Genomic DNA, 17802 nt, shown 5'->3' with positions numbered 1-17802 from the left:
AATCAAAGTTTGATTTAAATTGGATAAATTTCTTGAGGGTAAGGAATTAATTTTGTAGCTATCAATCTTGTATTACTCAATCTCCAACACCTGATAGAAATAGCCTGCAGGTTTATAATCTGTATCAGACATCTTAGTAATTACAGAGAAATTAGAACATATAAGTAGTAATTATATGTACCTATCAAAGTCAATCACCTGTTCAATGCTTAATTTAGTGTATTCTGGATCCCATTTTGGATTTTATCATTTCCTTAATGTTACCAAGTGGAAACTGGCAAAGGAAATTGTTCGAAGTTGGCATAGAGAATTAGACCTTGAAACTTTATACCATTTTAAATAATACATATTTATCTTGAGGTTATAAACAGATTTTTGATCCAGTAAGACAGATTGCGAAGTTGGATGTATAATGTAAAATATTTTACTGATTTCTTTGTTATTGATCTGCACCTTTGTTTATAAAAAACCCAACTCATTCTCCAAAGATAATTCAGGGAAATCAGGCCTAAGTCTATTTTCAGACTATTTATAATCATAATAGTGTGTCATTCAAATAAAACCAAATACAGCTGCCATTCCATGTTGACTGGCAGCATAGTTGACATCATTGTTTTTTCTCGAGGAAACAATGTTGGCAGGTCAAACAAAATGAGTCAATTTTACAGATTTCTGACAAAAATGACTTGACCTGATCAAATAATACCTCCTCATGTTTCTGGTTTAACTATGGGTGCATTTAGGATTAAAGTAAACAGAGATTTGAAAAAAGTATTGTTGGCTAGTTATGGGCCAAAATCAACCATATGTTAAAATCAGGATTATCTTATATGCAGGATTGGAGCATATGGGTAACAGGAGTATGAAATGAAAAAAAAAAACAATTTGATTTCCGAGTTCATAGATGCAAGAAAAAAGAACAAGAGCTTGCCTTTTATTGATTGATTCCTTGTTGGTGCTTAATACCACTGTCAGCATTTTTCATGGCTAATTATCATAACAACCAGTTTATCTTTAGTCATGTTAGTGGAGAAGCTTGATCCTTATTCAAATAAGATCAGAGTCGAATGCACCTGTAAAATCAATCTGAGGAGATTATAAGAGGTCTCCCATGATGATATTTTGTACTAAGCTTGTTTATCAGTGTAATTAGACTATGCAAAGTTGTTTATTTTTTTTCTGGACCCTTTCTTCTGCATGAAATCTGACCTCTGACCTTAAAAATCAGTAGGGATGTTCATTCATTGTTGGCATGGTATGTTATTTGTACAGTTGGACATACAGTTATAATATTCTCTGGCTCCCTGTAATGGTCTTTTGTTTAACATTTTCTGATTATAAACATGAAACAATGCTATTAAAAAGATAAGAAAATTGAGAAGGAAAATGAAGATATATCTGGGTTTGTTTATTTCCAAATATTTGTTTGTTAAACTGAAACATTTTTTATGGTTTAAAGAAGATTATTCTTTATTTAAATGAATGTTTCTTACTGTAAGTTAATGTAAGCATTCTTGCTTTAACCATTTGATCATTTTTTTGCACTCATTTAAAGAAATGTCAATTTAGCAGTAAATGCAGATTGTTTATAGTAAACAGAATTCTGAAGATTATATTTAGTTATTTACTGTTGTTACTGGCGATTCATCGACTTGTTTCATAATATTGAATCAAACCTGTCAATAGATAATTACCCAGAAATCTATTTTATATGAAACAGACGATTATGTAACTTGTCAGAAATTTGACATTTGGTTTACAATGTTGAACTGGACAGATTTGCACTGATATATAAATTATTGATAACTTATGGATTGCAGTTGAACAGTAAGCTGAAATTTCATAGAGGATTGTTTGTGTCAGTCATAATGATAAAATGTGATAATTTAATAAAACCTTGCTGACTTCATTGTAATTACTCCAGCTGATCTGATTAACCAGAACAGTTTCAGTAGGAGGGGAAACATTTAACATTAACTGAAAAAATATACATTTAGAGGATTGAACATGATAATTGTTTAGCACTGGAAATTGAAAATGAGATTTTCTTTCTGGAGAGGTTTTAGTTCTGATTCAATTACACACAAATTTAGTAAGGAGAATATTGAATGATTATCAAATAGCTTAAGAGGAAATTTTCTGGATTGATTATTCTGATCATGTGATTGCATACTACTAGAGTAGATATTGGTGTTCATTGCTATTTAATGTATGTACATTCATATTAGTTGATCATTGGATTATTAAGTTAGAAGTGGTTGAAGTAAGTACTTGTAGTAGATTTATATCAGCCTAGTGGTAGGAATATATTTCATATCATCCTAGCCATTCCATATTATTTTGTTTAAATTGGAAAAGTATTTTATCAGATCTATATTAAATTTGTTTCAACAGATATATATTTATCAGGAAATTTTCTAACTGAAATTTTATTTAAATTATTTATGTTCACCTGAACTGACACACATTGATGGCCTATTTGTATGATTATTTTGTCAACAATAGATTGATCAATTATCAAACAAAGCAAGGATATATTACAACAAAAAACCCAGAACAAGGAAATCAACATTGTCCGGTAAACAAAAAACTCTTCTATTTATAGATATAATCAGCATGATATACAAATTTAAGTCTGGCCTGAATTGTTGAATCTCATGGTCACTTGAATTTAGTGGTATTTTGAATTCATCATGACTTTGTCAGCAATAGTCCATTTTGTGTGGACTTATTGAATTAGATGTGTCTTGGATATATACCTCTTTATTATGTTTCAAACCTTTTATATTTACTGATTTATTAATTACAGATGATCAGCTTCTAGAACTAGTATTAAACCCTAGGGAGATTTTATTACAATGGATGGAAGAATTCTCTTACGAAGGTTGTTACAGTCCTCCACACCAACAATATACATTGATGGGGATCCAGAGGAGAATTCTACTGTTATAATTCCCTCAACACCGAAGCCTGTAACACACACACTTAAGTCATGTGACCACATCGATACGGATTATGATGTAGCACTTGCGATAATCTGTGCCATGAGTTTTATTTTTGGCATAATATACACATTCTTTGGTTAGTATGATACTATGTTACAAGAGGTTCAAATAGAATCTTATCAGGGATAAAATTGCTCATCAGAAAATAAAATCTGAGGAATTCACAGACAAATTTTTCTAAAATATGGTAGTTTTATGTGCTAAATAGAAGACAAACTGCGTTCCACAAATAGTATTTCATTGAGAAATCAATCTAGAGAACAATATTATTTACTTAAGTACAAATAAAAAGAATTAATTGTAGCTAGGGTAAATCTGAATGTGACAGCAATACTAGAATAATAGTATCTTAGAATAATACTCCACTTGTAACTCTGGCTAAGTGTAAATATGATTGGTTTGCCTTCAGATATTGATATGAATACCCAAAGGCAATACAGGATTAATGTCAATGAGACAGCAACCCAACAACACCGTGACATCAGGATGCTTACAATTTAGATTTCACCAATGGCATTGCAGATATACATTCACTTTAGGATATCTTCAAGCTCTTCATTATTAATAAATCATGATAGATGAAAATTAAGGTCACATTGTCCCCCCCCCTTTTTTTTTAATCAAATGATCATTTTATTATTTTTTTTACCATGAATGATATAAAAAGGTCAAATTAGCCTTTGTAAACCTCAATGAAACAGTAACCCAAAAATATCATTGGTAAACTGATTGCTGCATATACTCCATTGATAACTTTTGCATTAGTGTAAGAAAAGGAATAAAGTATAAACATTTATGTAAATATGGTTTGTTTGCTTCAATATTTATTGTAAGTTTTCTTTATGTTAAACCAAGGTATACATGTACAGAGTATATGTCACTAAGACATTTAGAGAACAGCATACAGTTCTTCCAACAGCAGAAAAGGTAATCTGCCTAAATCTGAAACAAATGACTTCAATGGATAATGAACAAAGATCTTTCAAACAACAATAATGACAAAAAAATAAATAAAAAATACATGTTTATCGAAATATTTTCTGTTTTGTTTTAACATTATGCTTTTTGTTTTGCAGGTTACCGTTTTTTTAAAGCTGTTATGTTCCTGACGGGATTCATTTTTATATCAGTTCTTACATATTTAATACTTTCGGAACAGGATATTTTACCCCTGGGAGGAGAGATAGGAGTAGCAGTAGGTGCTGGACTTATACTTGGCATAATAACAATGTTAGTGCAATATATTGGACTATTCCTCACAGGATTTCAGTTTGGATTATCTATTGCTATGTGCATTTTAGTTGTTTTAGAACAATTTTACCATCCAACTACACGATGGATTCCTATTGCTATTTTATGTGGAGTTGGATTATTTTTTGGTGTGTTGACATTGAAATTCCAGAAAACATTTACAGTTTTAGGAACTAGTATATTTGGTGGTGCTTTAATGATATCTTGCCTGGACTACTTTATAGAAAAGTTTACAATGTTAATATATATATGGGAGAGAGCTAAAGGTGATTTATCTGACCATGTGTGTTGGTACAGCTGGGTGTTGTTGGGTTGTTGGCCATTTTGTTTTATTGTTGGTACAGTGGCCCAGTGGAGAATTACAGGACAAGGTTATGATCATAGAGATAGTAAGTTTAAATGCACATGTTGAATAGTCATTAAGATTTAATATGCAGTGATAAATAAGGGGTTTAAAATGCTGATTACCTTACAAAAACTATTACCTGAAAAATCATTGACTAGTTCGATAGTTATTGTTTTTTTCAAATTTATTTCTTCTTTGTGAGCAATGACAACCCATAAACCTTTTTTTATTATATATATATTATTGTTTTTACCATCGATTGACAGACATTTTGTTAATATAACTTGCATGTATTAAACATGTTAAAAGGAATCTAAAATGTATGACTACCGGTAGTATAAATCAGGGATCTGCCACTGTACTGAGTGTAAATATGCTGAAATATAAATACCAGTCTGATTAGTGCACAACAGTCAATAAGAACAAATACAAGTTTTTGTTCTTTATCTGCAATCTCTGATAATTTAATAATGTCCCCTAGTTGCTTTGTTTGCCAAGGAATCTGTGGATAAATATTTATATGTAGCTATGCAAGGGTTTGATTTTCTTTTTTACATATATCTGTTAGATTTGAAATTAAATAATTTGTTTCTTGCTGAGATATTACAAACATGATGTGGACAAATACTACATGTAAACATATTCTAATATTATACAAACAAGTGAACAATTAATAAATGACAGTGACAAATGATTGAAATAAGCTGCACATTTAAAAGAAAAAAAACATACATTTTTACTCTTCATATACCATGTATACCAATGTATACTGTAAATTCAGAAAATATTGCGTTGTTTTTGTTATTGCAAAAAATGTGACAGGGTTGCACAAGAATTTAAACTTGCATTTTGTTATTTTATTATCTGAATAAAACAGGATTTTTCTCAATATCACAAAAATAAAAAAAAACATTTTATTCCAAAATGACAAAATCGCAATAATAAATTTACAGTAATTAGTTTCTCAGATATAGAATATATGCTGCACCTTATTAAACCAAATGTCTATTTGTTGTCATTCCTATCATATTTTATTAACAGCTTCAGTGGGTAGAAAGAACAAAAAAGTTAGTTTGCAGAAAGTGAGGAAACGACAACATGAACCTGACACACAGTCCAGATACAGACACTTATATAAAGCTAGACGAACAACTGGAGATGTAATTTCACAGGTTAGTTTACCCCTTTCTTAACATTAAAACATATATACATTACATTCATACACCGGATTCAGACTTCTTTTAACCGGAGTTTTACTGTGCGTATTGCTATGTGTTTCTTTATTCTACATTGCCTAGAGGTATAGGGGGAGGGTTTAGATCTCATAAAACATGTTTAACCCCGCCACAATTTTGCTATATTTAAGGTCAAGGTCATAATTCAGAGTTGTTTAAAAAGTCTATTTTGAGTCTGTTAGTCCTTGTTTCCTATGTATCATTTTCTGAAGCTTGCTTACCTAAGATGTTTAGTTATGAACCTATACAGTAGTACCCAACCTGAGGTATGTGGGTTTTTTTGTTGGCAAGACTCAATTTTTAGCTTCTTTTGTCATGTATTAAACATTTTATTGATTATTGTTAATGGATGAAAGATATTATGGGTTCCTTCTCAATGAGGGAGCAACTCAATGACAGATAAACAAGGAAGTCTAGAGATTTTGCTAGAGGGCAACAACAATAAACAGGTGTCAATGCAATGTATCGAACTCTGTTCCTAGTCTAAAAAAAATGTTTGAAACTAGTAAACAGAACCAACCATGATCTGTCAAATGCATGTACACTAAACAAAAACAAAAGATTTGACAATACATCCATGTGACATCCAAATTCTTTTTACATTTTCTTTTATTTTCTACATACAAAAGAGTTAGATTTCAATTGCTTATCCTTCATCAACTTATGCTATTTACTTGCTCTTTGGTATCTTCTTACACTTTTGACTGTACCAACCTTTAGCTACACAAGTTAACCAGGTGTTTACTTTCTATTTCTTTGCTACCTTACTAGCCTTGTGTGTGAGCTATTCTCAACACATCGTCTGTTAACTTTTTAAAAACTTTTTCTCTGAAACTAATGGGTTAATTTGAAACAATTTGGCCACAATCATCCTTGGTGTATTTAGTTTTAGGAATATGTCCAATGACCCCCCTGTGACCAAGTGACCTCTAAGGCTAAGAATAGAGCGTAATGATAAAATTTCCAATGGAGTTTTTGCCCTAAAATGATGTGTTTTACCAACTTTTGCTGTTTAAGCTGTTATGTGGAAAACTATAATAGATACCACTTCTTGTAGAGAGTTTGCCTTTGAAGGATGATTTAATTAACCCAATCTTGTGTTGTTTGCAAAAACTTTAGTAGGTAGAGAGAAGTTGTCACCAAAACATGTGAAATGAGGTATACAAATAAGTTTACATGGCTGAAATTGTCAGCTTACTCCTTAAATAGCAGCTATTTCCTCTAATGAGGATTCTGTTTCAATTTGAGTATGTTTTACATGATATAATGAAAACTATAATGGATGGACTTCAACATTGAACAGCAAAAATGATCAGCTACAAAAATTAATTTGTTAAGTCATATGAATGAAATAATAAGTTGTTGACCTGAAATCACAATTTTAAACAAGATTTTTAATTTTTATTCAAAATTATGGCCAACAGTTTTCTTTCAAGGCAATAAATTTTGAATGATGAACAATGAATTTTATGTCAAAAGCCATGTTAGAGGCTCCTTATAGCTTCTAGGTGAGTTCTTTATATACAATATACTGAAAATACATCAATTAATTTACACTTTGGTGTGTCAATAGACAATAAATGCAAATTGTTCATGAATATGCTACAACTAAAGTGAAATGTTGGCCCCTATAACATGTCAAAACTTTGATTTATTAGAGTTAAAAGGAAATGATATTTGCCAAATTTCACATTTTATAAAAGTTAATATAAGCATTTTACATACTTGTACCATAGTAAATATCTCATCAAAATAAACCTTAAGAGCTACACAAAACTTTTTAAATATGCCAGGAGTAATACATCTAACATATCTTATAATGTAATAAACAAATTTTATGTGTCCGAATTAGGCCAAGATACCTCAGCAAATTTGAAAGATCAGTTGTTTGAAAAAAAATTATTATGATTTTATTTGGAATTCAGTGGTTGCATTGTTTTCTGTCAAAAACAAGAAGAACCAAAGCTTATAAAAACCTTGTACTTTGTATTAAGCAAAAATGTTATAAAATAAGAAAAAATGTGTCAACAGAAAAATAATTACAAATTGACCTATGTTGCACAGATACCAAAGCAGAACACCTAACCATATTACAGAATGTTTTTATAGTTAGGTAGGTAATGCAACTTTATTTAGTTTAAAAAATCATCATGATCATGTGGTAATCAATCAATTTAATATATCTTTAATGATACATGTATTTCAAAATAGTGAGTGATAATGATAAAAATAAGACAACTCCCAACAGAGATCATAAGACATGGGTGAAAGCAAATAAGTCTTGTTGATGATGTAAATTGGTGGAAATTATATATGCTATTTTTATAATGAATGTGAAGCTGCTTCTGGTGCATGTTCAATAAACACTAAACATACTGGTTTATGTGACTACATTGTACATGTTTTATTAACTTTATTTATATTTCTTGGTTGTTTTTTTCAGTTCAGTGTATGTTTTTTTTTTTATTGTGTATTGTCTATTGCAATTGTTTGATATAAAAAAAATCAATGTACTGACTATGCCTATAATTGGTCCTTTATTGGAAATAAAATTTATCTTATACATAAAAGCTACATCTATCCTACAACATTAGATTTAAAATAGATATATAAGTTAATAAATAATGATTGCAATAATTGTATAGAGAGCGATCTGAGATTACAAAAATATGTTGACCAGAATAAGACAAAATTCACAATTTTTTTCTAGAAACTGCATCTTTAAAATGCTAGATTTGGATTTATTAGATAGAGGGAGACATTCGACTCTATCCCATGGCTTATATTCTGGATCTTTTAGATGCTTGATCATGTATGTGTTTTATTCTTTTAAAAACTGATGGTTATTATGTTTATGGCCTCATAGTTAATTACTTTCAATTTTATATTTAATAGGCAGTTATAACAGAAAATCTGTATGTTGAATTCAATGACACATATCTGAGAGGGTGATATTGCAGTTCTTTACTTAAAAACATAGTCAACCTTGGCTTCACCTTAGTTGACAATGTTAAGAGTAACAATGCTCTATCACTCTCTATGCTGTGTGTTATTTATTTAGACTGAATTGTGAAATTTTTATTTTCATATCGTGTATTCTAATATTAAATGAATAAAATATTATTTCCCTTGTAGAGTTACTTGCAGAACATACAGGAAAGATTCTCACCATCCCTGAAGCGACATAGTCACACACCCATCCCAACAGAACCAAGTCAAACAGAATTAGATAGTGCTAGTACAACTCTTACACAGATTACATGATCTACAACAAAACATTGCCCAAAAGTCATTTAAATGTTATCTGACATGAGAAACCTTAAATGTGAACTGACATGTGAAACCAATAACAGTGCTGAATGAGAGAAGCCATCTCAAATGGGAGCTTTCTTGTAATATGTGTTTATATGAGAGGAGCTATCTCATATGGGAGATTTCTTGTAATATGTGTTTATTTCTGAGTGTAAGCTGACAATTGAAATTCAAACAGAAATATTACTTGTGCTTGGTTGTACAAGCAGTTATTTAGGAAATTGACACAAATGTTGAAATACTTGAATTGAATGATGAAAAGAGAAAATATAAACATATATTGTTAATATTTATGGGTAAACAAGTTGAAACTTACAATTTGGAATACACAAATATAATATACTGTTACTACATATACAAATCAAATTTGTAAGTAAAATGTAAATGTATGAATTTAAAAAACAAGACTTAAAATTGTTGAACATGTTAACTTAAGTGTTATTCAATGTTATTAACTCATTCTCCTAACTAAAAGTAAATTTGTGCAGTGTCTGTGTGAGATTATGTATAAGATTGATCAAAGGGACACAACTCAAGAATATCTTTGAATGTCTTTTAAAGATTTAGGATTATTTCGAGAATGGATTATATTTATACATTCTTTGATGACTATTGGTCTTTATTATGGAGAATGCAAAAGTTACAAGCTGCTGACTGAAGATGTTTTTAGTATCTGATTCAATGGAAGAAGTTGAAATAAAATGATAGCTAAATGTTTTTGTTTAGGCAGTTTAGTTACAAAGGTCTTCCTTTGGTTAGTGTTAATTAATTTGAGATTACAAAGTAAAACGCTATTAACTTTTGTCTTAACTTTGGAGACATTTTCCTTCAAACCGATTGAAATTTCAATATATTTATTCTTTTGAAACTAATTTTTGGATCACAGTAAAAACATTGATAACGTGTCCTGTTTTCAGTCGGCCAAATTCAAGACAATTAGAGATAACTATTTTTGAATATGATAAAACATTTTTTTTTAAATTTTTTATGATTTTTTTCTATATATATTTTGTGAAATAGCTGCAAGATTTTAAATATATTCTTGCTTCCATGTGAAGAATTCTGGATGTTAGAACATATGATATTTGTATTTGCATAATAAATGTCAGGGTATTGTAGACCGAAAACAAGATCTCATTATCAGATTCAAGTTATGTGCAAGTCTACATTAGTTAATTGTATGTTGATAATTTTGTTAAACCAGAATTTAGAATTATTAAAAAGAAGTTTAATTAAGAGAAATAACTCCAAACATTTTAAAAGCATTGTTTTAAAATTGTATACTGATAACTTTATGCAGAAGTTCAAACCTTCTATTAATATGTTGGAAGTTTTGTAAAAAGGCTTAATTTTCTGCTTAAACATTTCAGTTTGTCTATGTCTATTCAGCTTTCTTTGCAATAGTCTTTTTGTGTTTTGCAATATTTGTTGTGTTGATATGTTTTTAACATACACCTTCATTGATCTCATTTTGTCTAATGTGTGTATAAGCAATGTTAACATTCCTGTCATAGATTAAATCATATTTCACGTTTGATAACATCAGGACTTTCTAGATTCCAGTTTGTACTAAAAGTTAATTTCATCACTGTAAATCACTAAATGGTTATAAAAAACCTTAAAAAACACCAACAGTATAAGACTGGATATCTTAGGCACCCAAAGGTTTCTGTCTTCTCTTCTTATTTAAGTTGAGACATTTTAGAAACTTATTTCAGTTTCTTATACAAGGAGATTATTTAAAATTCTATAGTTAACTATAAAACATTTATAATACACTATAACAGTAATTATGCATATTGAGAATATGTTAAAAGGAACATCAACAGTTCACTGAAGGTTGAGTTTGACTAAGTACTCATATACCTGGTATAGTTTTACCTTTGTCATAGGTAAAAATAAACATGGAATCTCATAAAATAGTCAGTAGTTTGTCATTTATTTTTGTGTTTTCAAAATAAGTTTAGGCCATTTTTTTTTATATTGTTTCATATGCAGACATTATGGACATGACAATAAATTTTTATGTATTTGTATAAAAATTATTATTGTTTTATGTTGAACATCATTTTAAATTGTTAAATGTTGTTCTTTTTTGTAACCTAAATTTGCATTGTACCAGAAAGGTCTTCAGTATTTGACAACACTTGTAAACAAAACAGTTAACTGCATTGATAGGTCAGAATTATTTATGTACAATATGCACATTGTTAAATATGATGACAAGATTAAATTGTGAGTCGTTACTTAACATGAAGCCTTATTGAATTTTGTTTTTAGCTCATGTGACTGTTAGTGTCAAGTAAGCTATTGCCATCACTGGGGATCTTTCATTGGCTGTTTTGGACATGATTTTTCCCAAGATATTCTACTCTGAAACAACAGATCCACATCTAACACAGCCTAAAGTGCTCAAAACCTCATAATCTACCTACTTCCTGATTGCACCAAAATTATCAGATGACTCCTTAATTAAAGATTTATGGATATCTGTTCTTGTCCTTTTTGACCTTCTGAACTAGGAAGTTGCATATAGACATAGGGGTTACAACACTTTCTCCCTGGCAGCCAAACAGGGAGAAGTGAAGAACCAACAGGAAGACTTCTAGGAGTAGTGAAACCCCGCCTGGGGGACTTCATTGTCACCCATATGACAGTTCTAACCTTTCATGTATAGGGAATGGTATAACAAAAATATCAAGTTATTCCAAGTGATACTTCCTCCAGATAATATAGCTAAATTTAAAATATTTTTTTCTTGGTTGCTATCTTAGCTAACAGAGCTGTAAAAGACCAGGGTTATATGGTGTAATCAAATGTGTAGCAAATTACAATGAAATGGGACAGGTTTAAAAATGCTTCAACTACCAAGCTTATGTTCATTGTCTTATGTCATAAAAAAAACCAGATATATTATATGCATTGTATCAATTTTAAAAACACACCTGTATAGAGCTGGAAATGGGTAGTAGAACATAATATTAGCATTTCTTCCTGTGACAAATTAAATTCTAGATGTAAGCTCTCTTTGTTGGATCAATTGTCTCTTTTATTAGTTAGTTTCATCAGGTGAACTGTAAATACATCAGCATTACAAATTGTTAAACTGTGTAAACTTGTTGTGTAAATACAAGGTTTAATTCAAATAAAAAAGTCAAACTCAAGAATAGTTGTTACTCAATACTTTTCTTATTTTAATTGGGTTTGTTTTTGAGAGATTGAGAATTATTATTAGCTCAGTTATCCAACAGACCTAGAAGGCAGTAACCAGTACTTTCTGTCAGTCTCTGTCTTTGTCCTTCATTCATTATTGAACAAATAATTCCTTTACAAAATTTACGTTTGTATTTCTGTGCACTTATCTTGTGCAAATTATTCTTTTAGTTCTAGTTGTGTTGTAAAGCCATTGAACTTTTTAAAAGGACCAAAAAAAGGATTTACTGGTTTCCTGAATTTGTACATTGGACCAAAAAGGGAAATATTCTATTTCAATTTTTAGCTCACCTGGCCCGAAGGGCCAAGTGAGCTTTTCCCATCACTTGGCGTCCGGCGTCCGTCGTCGTCCTGCGTCCGTCGTCCGGCGTTAACTTTTACAAAAATCTTCTCCTCTGAAACTACTGGGCCAAATTTAACCAAACTTGGCCACAATCATCATAGTGGTATCTAGTTTAAAAAATGTGTCCGGTGACCCGGCCAACCAACCAAGATGGCCACCATGGCTAAAAATAGAACATAGGGGTAAAATGCAGTTATTGGCTTATAACTCAAAAACCAAAGCATTTAGAGCAAATCTGACATCAGGTAATATTCTTCATCCGGTCAAGATCTATCTGCCCTGCAATTTTCAGATGAATTAGACATTTCGTTGTTGGGTTGCTGCCCTTGAAATGGTAATTTTAAGGAAATTTTGCCGTTTTTGGTTATTATCTTGAATATTATTATAGGTAGAGATAAACTGTAAATAGCAATAATGTTCAGCAAAATAAGATCTACAAATGAGTCAACATGACCAAAATGGTCAGTTGACCACTTTAGGAGTTATTGCCCTTTATAGTCAATTTTTAACCATTTTTCGTAAATCTTTGTAATCTTTTAGAAAAATCTTCTTCTCTGAAACTACTGGGCCAAATTTAACCAAACTTGGCCATGATCATCATTAGGGTATCTAGTTTAAAAAATGTGTCCGGTGCCCCGCCAAACCAACCTTAGTCCACATCCATTCTGTGTCAGAAACCTATGCTGTGTCAAATATTTAATCACAATCCAAATTCAGAGCTGTATCAAGCTTGAATGTTATGTTTATTCTTGACACAACTGTTCAGGGTTCAACTTCTGTGGTCATATCAACTGAAGCCATGTAGAACATTATATTCTAAACTGCTGTGTGTGTTGTCGTAACATATAGTAGTTGTTTTCTTATGTCCAAAACACAACAATATGCATGGATATTTTGACAGACAGCTTTCAAACTTGGGAAGTTGGGAGGATTATTGTCTTATTCTATTGACAATAGATATAGGAAGATGTGGTGTGAGTGCCAATGAGACAACTCTCCATCCAAATAACAATTGATAAAAGTAAACCATTATAGGCCAATGTACGGCCTTCAACACAGAGCCTTGGCTCACACCGAACAACAAGCTATAAAGGGCCCCAAAATTACTAGTGTAAAACCATTCAAAAGGGAAAACCAACGGTCTAATGTCATTTTCATTGGGCAATTGTAACTGAAGTAATGAGACTTTGATGTTGTGGTCACTTTGAAACAAAATGACACTTGTGAATTCAGCTCCTCTCAGATGCATTGACAGAAAACTCTTGTACTAGAACTTTTTTTTTTGTCATCATAAATAGTTTACCAAACTGTTTCTTCCTTAAGTTTTGAATTTGACAATAATATTATTCCCTGGAGATATGGTACTTTGCCATTTTTATACGACCGCAAAAAATTTTTGGTCGTATATTGGTATCACGTTGGCGTTGTTGTCTACGTCGTGGTCGTCCGAAGACATTTGGTTTTCGCACTATTACTTTAGTATAAGTAAATAGAAATCTATGAAATTTACACACAAGATTTATGACCACAAAAGGAAGGTTGGGATTGATTTTGGGAGTTTTGGTTCAACAGTTTAGAAATTAAGGGCCAAAAAAGGGCCCAAATAAGCCTTGTTCTTGGTTTTCGCACAATAACTTTAGTATAAGTAAATAGAAATCTATGAAATTTTGACACAAGGTTTATGACTACAAAAGGAAGGTTGGGATTGATTTTGGGAGTTTTGGTTCAAACAGTTTAGGAATTAAGGGCCAAAAAAGGGCCCAAATAAGCATTATTCTTGGTTTTCGCACAATAACTTTAGTATAAGTAAATAGAAATCAACGAAATTTAAACACAAGGTATATGAACACAAAAGGAAGGTTGGGATTGATTTTGGGAGTTGAGGTCCCAACAGTTTAGGAATTAGGGGCCAAAAAGGGGCCCAAAAAAGCATTTTTTTTGGTTTTCGCACCATAACTTTAGTATAAGTAAATAGAAATCTATGAAATTTAAACGCAAGGTTTTTGACCATAAAAGGAAGGTTGGGATTGATTTTGGGAGTTTTGGTCCCAACAGTTTAGGAATAAGGGGCCAAAAAGGGGCCCAAAAAAGCATTTTTCTTGGTTTTCGCACCAGTTTTCAAGTTGGTCCAAATCGGGGTCCAAAATTAAACTTTTTTTTATTTCATAAAAAATTGAATAATTGGGGTTCTTTGATATGCCGAATCTAACTGTGTATGTAGATTCTTAATTTTTGGTCCAGTTTTCAAATTGATCTACATTAAGGTCCAAAGGGTCTAAAATTAAACTTAGTTTGAGTTTAACAAAAATTGAATCCTTAGGGTTCTTTGATATGCTTAATCTAAACATGTACTTAGATTTTTTATTATGGGCCCAGTTTTCAAGTTGGTCCAAATCGTGGTCCAAAATTAAACTTTGTTTGATTTCAACAAAAATTGAATTCTTGGGGTTCTTTGATATGCTGAATCTAAACATGTACTTAGATTTTTGATTATTGGCCCAGTTTTCAAGTTGGTCCAAATTGGGGTCCAAAATAAACTTTGTTTGATTTCATCAAAAATTGAATAATTGGGGTTCTTTGATATGCCAAATCTAACTGTGTATGTAGATTCTTAATTTTTGGTCCCGTTTTCAAATTGGTTTACATTAAAGTCCAAAGGGTCCAAAATTAAACTAAGTTTGATTTTAACAGAAATTGAATCCTTGGGGTTCTTTGATATGCTGAATCTAAACTCGTACTTAGATTTTTTATTATGTCCCCAGTTTTCAAGTTGGTCCAAATTGGGGTCCAAAATAAACTTTGTTTGATTTCATCAAAAATTGAATAATTGGGGTTCTTTGATATGCCAAATCTAACTGTGTATGTAGATTCTTAATTTTTGGTCCCGTTTTCAAATTGGTTTACATTAAAGTCCAAAGGGTCCAAAATTAAACTTTGTTTGATTTCAACAAAAATTGAATCCTTGGGGTTCTTTGATATGCTGAATCTAAACATGTACTTAGATTTTTACTATGGCCCAGTTTTCAAGTTGGTCCAAAATTAAACTTTGTTTGATATCAACAAAAATTGAATCCTTGGAGTTCTTTGATATACTGAATCTAAACATGAACTTAAGATTTTTGATTATAGGCCCAGTTTTCAAGTTGGTCCAAATTGGGGTCCAAAATTAAACTTTGTTTGATTTCAACAAAAATTGTATATTTGGGGTTCTTTAATATATGATTAATCTAACCATGTATTTAGATTTTTGATGTTTGGATTGGTCCACATTGAGGTCTAAAGGGTTCAAAATTGAACTTTATTTGATTTCATCAAAAATTGAATTCTTGGGTTTCTTTGATAAACTGAATCTAACCATGTATTTTGATTTGGATATTGGACCATAATAGGCAATGTCCAATTTAAAATTTAAAGTTTTCAAGTTTTAGTTCTTGGACCACATTCATTATGTGTCAGAAACCTGTGTTGTGTCAACTGTTTAATCACAATCCAAATTCAGAGCTGTATCAAGCTTGAATGTTGTGTCCATACTTGCCCCAATGTTCAGGGTTTGAACTCTGCGCCCTGGGGAGCATCTGGTTGTTTCTTCTACAACAAAGATCAAGGAATAGACATAAACAGCTTTCAAACAGATGTCTTATGTTACCAAGTTTCTATTTGTCACATGCATATACCCATCAACCATGACCTCATTTTAGGGTAAAGAGTGCATCAAGTGCTTGTTATATCTTCAGACTTCTAGGGTATATCACTACCTTTGATATCATTGTTAAAAGTAAAGTAGAAATTCTAAAAGCATAAAAATATAGTATAATACCAATACACATAATTTACAGCACCTGGTGATGTTTCATTGCCTGACTGGTTTCGGTCCAAAAAGGACCTTCATCAGAGGCAGAATGGTGGATTAATGTTTGCACCCTATTTATATAGATATGGTAAACGGCGGTTGAATTAACCAGCGGTTGAGTTAACCGGCGTTTCAGATTTAACCGGCGGTTCAGATTTAAAGAGTTATCCAGTGGATAAATATGTATTTGGTTGATATCTAAACAAGTTCAATTATCCTTTCAGTGAAAAATCCAAGTGGGATTTTCCATGGTTACAGTTATCTATATTTAGCTAATGTACATGTTACAGTCAACTTTTTGACATGTTACGGTAAACATTTTGACATTATACAGTAGACATGTGACCTGTTGATATAACCAGATTTGGGCTTTAGCATTGGGTAAAGGGTGTTTTAATAATTAAAGAAGTACTTTAAATTTCTTAGATTTCTATTTACTTAAACTAAAGTTATAGAGCGAAAACCAAGAAAATGCTTATTTGGGCCCTTTTTGGCCCATAATTCCTAAAATGTTGGGACCAAAACTCCAAAAATCAATCCCAACCTTCCTTTTGTGGTCATAAACCTTGTGTTAAAATTTCATAGATTTCTATTCACTTTTACGTTAGAGTGCAAAAACTAAAAGTATTCGGACGACGAGGACGCAGATGACGACGCCAACGTGACACCAATATACTACCAAATTTTCAATTTTTGCGGTCGTATAAAAACACTGGACATGTGACAGACAGAAACTTCCTAACATAAGGCATCTATATACAAAGTATGTAGCATCCAGGTTTTCTACATTCTAAAATTGAAATCTTTTAAGAAATCAGTTAACACTGCTGCTGGATCACTATCCCTAGGTTGAATTTTCTGTGACAAAAAATGAAAAGTCAGAGGCTAGAAAACCTATACTACCATTTTGATTTGTCAATTTTTCCAAGAGTTAATAGACTTTGGCCATTTTTTCTCTTTTTTTGACAGAATTACACATTGTGAACCAAACTCCCCTAAGACTAATTGTAAGAAAACTCTCATACTTGGTAAGAACGCATGTATAGTTGAACATACTGAACCATCATTTAGATTTGACAATACTCACAGCAGTTATGGGACTTGACCATTTTTGGACTACCGGTAATGAAGCATAAGTGTATTTTACATCTATAAAAATGTTTGACAAAAAGTTACTGTATGATCATTTTGGTCTGCATAATTTTGCATGAGAAATAGGACTTATATATATATTAAAGAAAAACATT

At 31.3% G+C, this 17802-nt stretch overlaps 1 protein-coding gene across 5 annotated transcripts in view; it reads left to right on the top strand.

Annotated features, from left to right (window-relative positions):
* Window positions 1-12316, top strand: part of LOC143064855 (transmembrane protein 198-like) — a 47498-nt gene extending 35182 nt beyond the window's left edge. For 3 of the 5 annotated variants that reach the window (XM_076237999.1, XM_076238000.1, XM_076238001.1), the window contains 4 exons: window positions 2810-3081; window positions 4082-4645; window positions 5644-5774; window positions 8973-12316. In XM_076237999.1, the coding sequence (XP_076094114.1) occupies window positions 2859-3081; window positions 4082-4645; window positions 5644-5774; window positions 8973-9101 (1047 nt within the window). In that variant the 5' untranslated portion in view covers window positions 2810-2858 and the 3' untranslated portion in view covers window positions 9102-12316. Of the gene's footprint in view, window positions 1-2176; window positions 2264-2809; window positions 3082-4081; window positions 4646-5643; window positions 5775-7901; window positions 7951-8972 lie in introns of those variants that run through there. The other 2 variants (XM_076238003.1, XM_076238002.1) reach the window with 2 other exon arrangements.
* Window positions 12317-17802: the final 5486 nt, after the last annotated feature.

The sequence above is a fragment of the Mytilus galloprovincialis genome, chromosome 2 (genome assembly GCF_965363235.1).
Source record: "Mytilus galloprovincialis chromosome 2, xbMytGall1.hap1.1, whole genome shotgun sequence".
In the NCBI taxonomy this organism is placed as follows: Eukaryota; Metazoa; Mollusca; class Bivalvia; order Mytilida; family Mytilidae; genus Mytilus; species Mytilus galloprovincialis.
The sequence above is the reverse complement of the archived record's forward strand: the minus strand, read 5'-3'. Positions and strand labels throughout refer to the sequence as shown.